This window comes from Helianthus annuus, chromosome 17, assembly GCF_002127325.2.
Source record: "Helianthus annuus cultivar XRQ/B chromosome 17, HanXRQr2.0-SUNRISE, whole genome shotgun sequence".
Classification (NCBI taxonomy): Eukaryota; Viridiplantae; Streptophyta; class Magnoliopsida; order Asterales; family Asteraceae; genus Helianthus; species Helianthus annuus.
Genome location: NC_035449.2, coordinates 106,795,711 through 106,805,674, shown reverse-complemented (window position 1 = coordinate 106,805,674; position 9,964 = coordinate 106,795,711). Strand labels below are relative to the sequence as shown.

The 9,964-nt window shown below is 40.0% G+C and overlaps 1 protein-coding gene across 1 annotated transcript; it reads right to left on the bottom strand.

Annotated features, from left to right (window-relative positions):
* Positions 1-622: 622 nt before the first annotated feature.
* Positions 623-1,647, bottom strand: LOC110924755. Its single transcript, XM_022168747.1, has 2 exons — positions 1,388-1,647; positions 623-1,346 (listed from the first exon to the last, which is right to left on the bottom strand). Exons 1-2 carry the CDS (start codon positions 1,645-1,647, stop codon positions 623-625), a joined length of 984 nt encoding a protein of 327 aa, XP_022024439.1.
* Positions 1,648-9,964: the final 8,317 nt, after the last annotated feature.

The following is a 9,964-nucleotide window of genomic DNA, read 5'->3' as shown; positions in this document are numbered from 1 at the left end:
CCTGAGTAAGTAAGATATTGTCCGAAATTTTTCGACCCGGGACAAAAGCCGACTGATTAACGTTGACAATCATATTCAGCGCCACTTTAAGACGATCCGCCAGAATCTTACTAATGCACTTGTACAAAACATTGCAACACGCTATCGGACGGTAGTCTGTAACATTAAAAGGAGTAGCAATTTTCGGCACTAGGACAATAAGAGTATGGTTTAATTCACGCAAAAGTTTACCAGTGGAAAAGAAATCAATAATAGCATTTGACACTTCTTCCCCGATAACCGACCAAGCACCCTTAAAGAAAGCTGAAGTGTACCCGTCTGGCCCTGGGGCTTTGTCAGCACCAATCGAAAACATAGCCTTTCGAACCTCATCTGTCGTAACCTGACGAACCATGTGGTTAGCAACAACGGGATCCAAAGAATTGCCAAATAACTCAGCCGAAGGAAAGAGGGATATATCGCCCTGACACCCCAAAAATTTTTCATAGTGTTGCACTAGCGCCAGCTGTACATTCTCACCTTCAAACATAACACCACTCGAGTCCTTAATGACATCAATCCTACTTCGATGATTCCTAGTTTTAAGCGACGAGTGAAAAAAAGCCGTGTTCATATCACCAGCTTATAACCAATCCACCTTTGACTTTTGCTTGATGAACCGTTCCTCATCCAATGAAGCTTCCTGGTAGTCACGCGTTAGAGAGGACTCTTTAGCCCGTAAGTCTACATTGGATGGGTCAGCATCGATAAGACTTTGAATACCATCCAATTTAGATCGAAGGTCCTTAACCTTCCGATGCAAGTTACCCTGTTTAAAAAGAAGAGCTTTAAGAGGACCCTTAAGCAACCGGAGTTTCTTTACAACCCGAAACTGGTGCACACCATCGACATTCAACTCCCAAGACCGTTTCACAATATCCAAAAAGTCAGGCTTGTGAATCAGAAAATTAGCGAACTTAAAGGATTTGCGTTTACAGACCTCCGCTTTAGGGATTTTAAGAATGCAAGGGCAGTGATCCGACAACCTGTACGGGTGAAAATAAGCAACCGAGCTAGGATACTCAACCACAAAGTGTGTATTCCACAACACTCTATCAATTTTCTTAAGCAACCCTACACCCTCCTTTGGTTTTTGATTCCATGTGAAGTGAAGACCCGACCGATTGATGTCAAAAACCTCAATATCATCCACACAGTTCTGGAACTCCCTCATACCAGCCGAGATTGAAGAAGCTCCCAAGGATTTATCTTCAATATTAAGAGCTGAATTAAAGTCACCCATGATTATCCACGGTTGATTGCCAACCAACACCTTATGCATAGAAAGTTCTTGCCATAATTCTCTTCTAGAAACATAGTAGTTAGCCGCATAAACTATCGAACAAACATTATCTTTTTGTCAATCTTAAATCTGATCTGAACATGCATTACCTGAGGAGATTGATTCAGCACCATAACATCAAACACATCCGGGTTCCAACCAATAATAATCCTAGTACCCTTGTCACAAAGGCCACCATTAGATGTCCAATCCCAATTACGAAAAACAGACTTACAAACTTTACTAAGGTTACCCACATCAACATGAGACTCTAAAATAGCACAGAAGCTCAGATTACTCTCTTTCACCATCTGCCGAACCTCCATTTGTTTCAGAGGGCGGTTCAACCCCCTTATATTCCAGGCAGCAAGACTAATCATCAGGAACTACTTGGCTAGGAGTGTTTGCCCCTGTATTAGTGATCGGCTTCTGAGAACCTTTTAAAAGAAAATCATGTGTTTCATTATAAACCTCAGTTACTTCATCATCATCTGAGTCTTCAAACCCACCATCATCTCCTAACTTTTTACTCCCAACCATATCTTCTGTATTCACATCGTTCAGCACATCAAACGGGTTAGAAGATTTGAACCTGTTCACGGTTTTCCCTACTTTGATCTCACCCTTCGGCTTAGATACCACAGGCCTATACTCAAATTTCGACTTCTGCTTGTTAACTTGGATCCCATTCTTCTTAGCAGCCTTTTTACCATAGACCCCAATATATCCATCCTCATCAATAACAGGAGGCTTTTTACCCGAACGGCCTTGGTTCATGTTGTTCCGAATTTGATTATCATTCATGGGCTTACCTATTCTCTTAGGTTGCTTCGGACAAGATTCATTCGAATGACCAAACACACAACAAGAAGCACATCGATGGGGACTCCATTCATACTCAACATACATGGTCTCCTTTACAAACCCCTCCCCCTCTGGTTCTGGAATAGCTATAGTAATCTCTTCTTTAAACTCATTGTCAACAGAAATTTCAATCAACGCCTGGGCATAACTACTTCTACCCCATACCTCATTACACATTGTCGTGGTATAAGTATCAAGCATCTTAGGAACACCAATGGTTGTAGCCACTAAGCTAAGTCCATCTTCGGTATAAGCCGCAAGTGGAACTTCATGGATTTTCACCCTAACTTGAACCTTCTTTACCTCCTTTTTTCCAGCTTGGTCGTGGGAGACCACACATTGAGAAACAGAGGTTGCGATCTAATAATCCAAGGGCCCGCTTTTAGAGCATTCAGCATGCCTACTTCATCATTAAACTTGAAAAAGAAAAAGCCGTTTACATTCATCATTGATTTTTGTAAGCCATATTGTTTCCAATTAACCCTCACAAAGTACTCGACCACCGGAAAGGCAACTCGGTCACCCAAAAAGTACCCATAAAGCGTGTTAGCCAATTTATTTTGCACCACCCTAACTGAATCCCTCGGCAACACTACATCACAACCCTCATACACCATTGAACTAGCCAGAGTGTGAAAATTTACCTTCTTAGTCTTGTCTGCTAGAACCGAATCTGCAAAAGACATGGACGATGACGTGCTCCCATAAATTGGCTGACTTCCATGAAGACCTCCTCCAACATTTGGATTATTTCCCATACCTAGAATATCCGAATTCACTTTTGCGAAGTTCAAATGAACTTCATGTGACCAAAGGCTGGTCAAAGCAGAAAGTCAAACACTGTTAGACTTTTACGCTTAAAAACGCATAAAAGCACGAAAGAAACTTACAACGGGTCTAAGCTAGGAAGAACTTGATCTAAATACTCAGGTATGAAGCATAAAGCTTCAACTTAGAGCATAAAATTAGATCAAGGTGTGAGGAAAATGGAATGGAAGCTTGGGTATTTATAGATTTCGGAGAACCGTTAGGATCGTTTCTCGCATTTCGTGCCTTGATCTTGGCCTTCCACTTGGGCACATGGTTTTTAAAACCATGGGAATACTTAAAACCATCAAATTCCAGCCCATAGAGTGCAAAACCATGGGTTAAAACCATCAAAACCTCAAAAATGGACCAAATTCAATGTATCTGCCAGAAATTTCAAAAATGGTCCCTGCACTTGTAACTTGAATTTTTTGGCACTTTTAAGCCCCGTTAACCCCATTTCAAGGCTCTAAAATGAATTTAAAGTATAGGGAACTTGAAATGTGCTCAAAAATATCTCGGATGTCGGTTCGTTTGGTCGTACGGTTGCGTTGTTCGGTTAATTACGACGGAAATCATAACGAATGCAAAAACGATCCAAATTACGCGACGAATGGAATTTTATCATACCAATCGCTAAAATAAAATATTTTAATGATTACATAAATTTTTGGATGTCCGGATGTATTCAGAATGTAAGATATGCGCGAAAATGCAAAATTATGCACTTTTTGACGCTTTTAATCCTTATTGATCAATAAAGTTTATTTTTAGCATACTGAACCCTTCAAAGCCCATTTCTAAGCTATGTAAAGGATATTTAGGATATGTTTAACTTATGATCAAATTCCGGAATGTTCGTTACTATACAAATCTGTATAGTTTCGCAGTTTGACACAATTAGTCCCTGCGATCGAACAAACTTGATTTCGTCACACCAAACCATCCAAAACTTATTTCTAAGTTATGTGAAGGTTATTTAAGGTATGTTGAGCCTATTTCACTATCCCGGAGTGTTTGACGTGTTAAACTGATTACGTTTACACATCAGTTTGCCTATAACTTTCCAGAAAGCGATTTAGAGCTCGAAGTCTAACAAGAATTGATATGTGCAAATGATACACATATTTAAACAAATCCAAAGTATGAAACACAATATTTCATTGGTTAGGAATTTTTTTGATGGCCGTGGAGGCACAGATGCCATAGTCCATCTCCATCATTGTATATGGCAATATAGAAAGTAAAGAGGAAAAGGCATGACCAGAAGAATTGTGTGAAATAAGTGAATTTATCCAGTTGAGGCATCTTGATCGAGAATAAAAGATTCCCCCATACAGAAAGAGAGGCCTTCCTGTACGAGTAGTGAAGAACTAAACAATTTTGTTTTGTTGGTTGTTGACCAATGGAAATAAAGGGATTGTGTCAACTTTGTTCCTTCATCTTTCTATTTTTATTCTCTTTTTCTTTTTTATATTGTGTAAGGTAAAGCGCATTCCTTTAAGAATGTATCTGGTTCCATTTTTCTTTCGTTAGTTCAGCAGCTAATAAACTACGACGCTGCCGTGCTGAACTCATCTAGCAAATACAGTAGCTCCTGGAATCTCAAACTATCAATGCTATTTATCAGAATAATGTAGTAGGTTTCCCTAAGAAAGCCGGGCTTAAAATGAATAATGTTATTCCCATATAATAACCGAACCGCTTCATCCCCAAAGGTTCTCTGAATAGCTTCAGGCATGGTCAAGCCAGGTGGTAATACCATCCCGGCTTCACGCAAAAGCCTGCCGCACTCATTACCTATTTCTTAGTATAATTGGAAAAACTCAAGTGGAGCGCTTCGCGCGTTGGACGCTGTTGAAGAGGTAGCCGAAGCCGTCGAAGAGGTAGCGGAATCCGCCGAAGAAGGGAAGGAATCCCAATCCGTCTCCATGAGAGTGTCCATCTCACTCCTTTGTAGTACGAGTTGTCTACTGGTAAACATTTGATCTGTTTTCATTTTCTGTGTAAAAATTAGGAATTCCTCTTCCAACTCGTCCCAGAATGGGCGTTATGGCAAAGAACAAGAAGAAAACAAAAGAAGAGATTTGTCGAATCCACATGTTGACATCCGATCCAACCTAGTAGTAAGCGATCCGCCAAAAGCAACCAAAATATTCCTTGGTGAATCGGGCGAAAACTTGAATTACGTACATACATACTTTTAAAAAAAGGTAAAGCCAACAGACATATAAAAATTGGTGCTATTGCGGCTACACCTCCCGCTTTGTCAATTATACTAGGAAGATTGGCATGGATCGGTAGAAAGTACCATTCCGGTACAATATGAGGTGGGGTGGGCATCGGATTAGCAGGTATATAATTGTCAGGATGCCCTAAAACATTAGGAGCATAAAAAATAAAAATGGAAGAAAAGATAGCAAAAGCTACCCAACCTACTAGATCCTTTACATAAAAATAAGGGTAAGAAGCAATTTTATCCATCTCTGAATGTACCCCTAATGGATTATTTGATCCATATTGATGCAATGCGGCCAGATGAAAAAGACTGGCGCCTACAAAAAGAAAGGGGAGTAAATGATGAAGACTAAAAAAACGATTTAAGGTGGCATTGTCCACGGAGAAACCACCCCAAAGCCAAGTCACTATGGTATCTCCTACTACAGGTATAGCGCTAGCTAAGCTTGTAATGACTCTAGCCCCCCAAAAGCTCATCTGACCCCAAGGTGGTACGTATCCTATAAAAGCTGTTACAATCATTAGTAGTAAGATTACAACTCCGATACACCAAACAAATTCCCTAGGACTGCTATAACTCGCATGACATAGACCCCGAAAAAGATGAAGGTAAACCACAATTAGAAACATACTTGCCCCATTAGCATGCATATAACGGAGCAACCAACCCCCTTCAACATCTCTCATAATTTGTTCTACGCTGTTGAAAGCTAGATCCACATGAGGTGTGTAATGCATAGCTAAAAAAACGCCAGTCACTATCTGAATGACTAAACAAATACCAGATAACGGACCGAACCCCCACCAATAACTAAGATTGCTCGGGGTTGGATAATCTATCAAATGCTGATTCAGTGTGGAGAAGATAGGTTGTTTAAATCGAGAATCGTTGGTTCCTTATAGTCACTTATTTTTATTTTTATTTTTTAGAAAGAGAACTCAGGTTCCCTCACCTTTTAGCGTTTTGGGGCCTTTATATATATAAAAAAACAAAAAAAAACAAAAAAGATCTCAAAATATTTATAGTACCCTTAGCGTAGGCCGAAAGACAATCAATATGATATTTGCGCTGTTTTATCCTTATCCATGGATGGAGGGAGTGGATGGGGTCGCATCCGCGTATACGCCGAATTGCCTACGTATCTTCTTCAAAAGAATCAGAACATTGTAGTTCAGTTAAAAAGATGTTTTAAAAAGCAATCAAAGATAAGATCGAAGAGAATGAAACGCACGTAGTGGTCATTATAGTAGTTCCTTCTGATCCTAGAAAACGCCCGAAGAAACCTGCTACAGAAGGGTCAGCGCGAACGAAGGTCTACAATAACGAAATGTAGTAGATCACACTGGAAAGGTATGGAATGTGACAAATAAACAATAGAATAACAGCCGAAATCCGTCAATTTTCCATTTTAATTTACCCGTGTTACAGAAAGCCATCCCGGGAACCTTTCAACTAAATGAACTGAGTCCTCTATTCACCAAGAAGGTCGGTTAGACTTTAAGGGACCATTACTTGTAAGGAATGCCACTATTCACCCAAAGGGCGAACAGCCGAAAGCATTATATCCTCGCGTTCTACCATTCATTATTTTTCTTTCTCTTGCCAGTACGGCCCTAGGAACCAGAGCATTTATTGCACTACATACACTAATTCACAAACCTCGTGTGCAGCTAATCGTTTTCATTTCCCATCTAAGAGAACTCAGAAGAGAAAGAAAGGTTCGTGTAACACAAATGGAAGTTCTATTTCTTAAGATGGTGTCCAACTCCAGACTATATTTAGTCAGTTGCTTTCGCATCCTTACTCGGTGTAATCAAGGCCTATACGAAAGCTGCCTATGCGGTGGGTTTGAATCCCACAGGAGTGAAATAGCTTGGTTTCTCACATAGACTTTAGTGAGTAGTGAGCTGCTTGAGATAGGGCGATGCCGTTTGCTTGCTAATGAGTTCAGTAGCAGCCTACTTTCTATAAGGAAGTGAAAACAGGCTTGTGAAAGGAAGCTACCTACCTTCGAACCGAGATTTCTTCTCTATACAATAAAAACTAGTACATGAAAATTGATAGGGAAAGTACACGGGGCACTCACTTACTTATTTATTACCCGGAATAAAGAAGAAAAGGAGGTGCATACGATCTCGTGCAATCATACGATCTTCCCTTTTTTTAAGGTGCATACGCTCTTGTTCAATCATACAAGAATCCCTTTTTTAAGCTGCATACGCTCTTGTTCAATCAGACGAGAATCCTATAAAGAAGCCAATTTGAGGTATATTTCACTTGCTCTAATAAGCCGGCTAAAACTCTGTTTCTGTTACAGGTTCTATTATTTTCTAACTCCTTGGTGTCTCGTACCTTGACTTTCGCTACCTATACCTAGGCTTTTCTGCTTTTGTCTTTACGACCTTGGCTCTTTCCGTACTCTGAGGTTCTTTCTATCTCGTAAGAGGTAAGGCTTTCCCGTCTTTACTCCCTGGGAAGCTAGACTTTCTTCTCTACTTTCACATTTAGGGAAGGTAGGGATTACTTGAGCTTACCCATCACTTCATCATTCTATTTCCAGGGGATTCCTAAAGAGTAGAAGGAGTGCTTATTGATAGGCTAACTTCACTCCTTTCACATTTAAAATAGCTACGGGCACCCGACTTTCTGCTTTCTCACAAGATCTAAGTCACTAGTAATATAGCCGGTCCTCTAAGCAAAGGTTACCTAAATAGCTTCTTCTAAACACTCCCTAGTTCTCTTTCATCGATTGATATGGGAATAGCAAGCAACCCCTCCACTTCTATTTATTATAAGGAATCAGACTCTATAGCGCCACTTCTTTTTCTTTTCACTTCTTTTCTATTATGCCTTTTCTCAACTTTAGTGTGAAACCTGCCTAAGGAAAGAAACTTGAGGTAAGAACATAGATAAGAAAAGGATGCAAAAGCTACTGACTATAGAGAGTAAAGATGCTTTAGCTACTTCCTATATATAGGAAGGATGTGAAAGCTACTAACCTATATTAGAGTTTGCTAAACCCTAATTCTCTCTTTAGCATGGCGATTTTTGCTCCTCTTGTAACCTTCAATTTTTCTTCATGATCTTTGTATAACAGTCAGATTATTAGAGTGTTGATTCATCAATACATCTAATTCGAACTTGTTAGCAAAGTGATTGAATTGAATCTAGGGTTTCTGTCTTTCTTTTTCGTCGCCTTCCTTTACTATGTGTTCCGATTCTATTGGAATAATGATTAGGGTTTATCGGTCCTACTGGTTGGGCAGTAACCTGATTCACCTGAGTCCCTATTTCGATTTGATTAGTTGCATGCTGTAGGGTTTTGCTAGTTTAGGGTTTTTGCTATTTCTTCTGTTCGTTGTTTCTTTTGGTCATGCTGGTTATTCTTGGTGCATGGTAATCTGAGGTTTTGTGCAAAAGGAGAGTTCGTTTTTATTGGTATGGATGATCGTTCAAAGCATGGGGATTTGCAGTACGGCGGCAGTCAAAATTCAGGTTTATCCTTTAAGAGTATTGCTGATAGGGTTGTTGATATAGATGGTAAAACATACATGCCATGAAGAGGTATGGTGGTTGATAAGCATGCTGAGGGTACCCGAATTAATGTTATTGATGAATTGTTGAAAGTGTCGACTCCAGTTAATCTGGAATGTGGGAGTTCGGAAATCTTTGGATCGGAGAAGCATCATGCAGAGGATGAGGAGGCAAAAGGTTCGAAACCCTTGTCCTATGTTGAATCGGTATTGAATAATAACTCCAGGAAGGTAAATTTTCGTAACCTTGCTAACTCTGAGAAACATGATGGATGTGATGTGGTTTTACCCCGGGATTCGGTTAGAGCTGTTCAAGATAAGCTTGCCAATACACTGTATGGATATTTTTTGGGGATCGTATGGCCTACCCGGTAGTGGAATATTTTGTTCGGAACAGTTAGAAGAAGTTCGGATTACAAAAATCTATAATGAACGCCAATGGGTTTTTCTTTTTTAAATTTGCGGACCAATCTGGTATGATGAATGCTCTCAAAGCAGGCCCGTGGATCATTCGTTCACAGCCGTTATTTTTAAATGTCTGGTCGGTATCTACTAAGCCTGAGAAGAAGGAAGTGAAATAGTTACAACTATGGGTTAAGATTCCTGATGTCCCAATTGCCGCATACACGGAGGATGGGTTGAGTCTCATTGCTACGGCGATTGATGAACCAAAAATGTTGGATTCGTTTACTACTACTATATGTATGGAGGCTTGGGGAAGAACTAGTTATGCTTGTGCTCTCATCGAAATTTCTGCTGATTATGATTTCAAGGAGGAATTAGTTATAGTTGTTCCTGACCTTGAGGGTGATGGGTTTGTTAAAGAAAAAATGTATGTGGAATATGAATGGAGCCCGCATAGGTGCAGTCACTGTTGTGTATTCGGCCATTCTGATGAAGCTTGTCCGAAACAGATTCAAAGAAATCCACAACGTCAAAACAACGATAAAAATGACAAGGAGATGGCTTAATCTCGTGGAAAGGTTAAGAGACTAGTTGATGATGATGGGTTCACAATAGTTGAGGGTAAAAAAGTAGCAAAGAAGTCTGGTATCCCAGTCAACAAGCAGAAATCGAAATTCGAATACAAGCCTAATGGTAGCAAGACGGATGGAGGTACCAAGAAGATAGATAAACCGGCTACTCTCGTGTCCAGCAATCCTTTTGATGTTTTAAGAGATGATGTTGGAGAATCTAGTA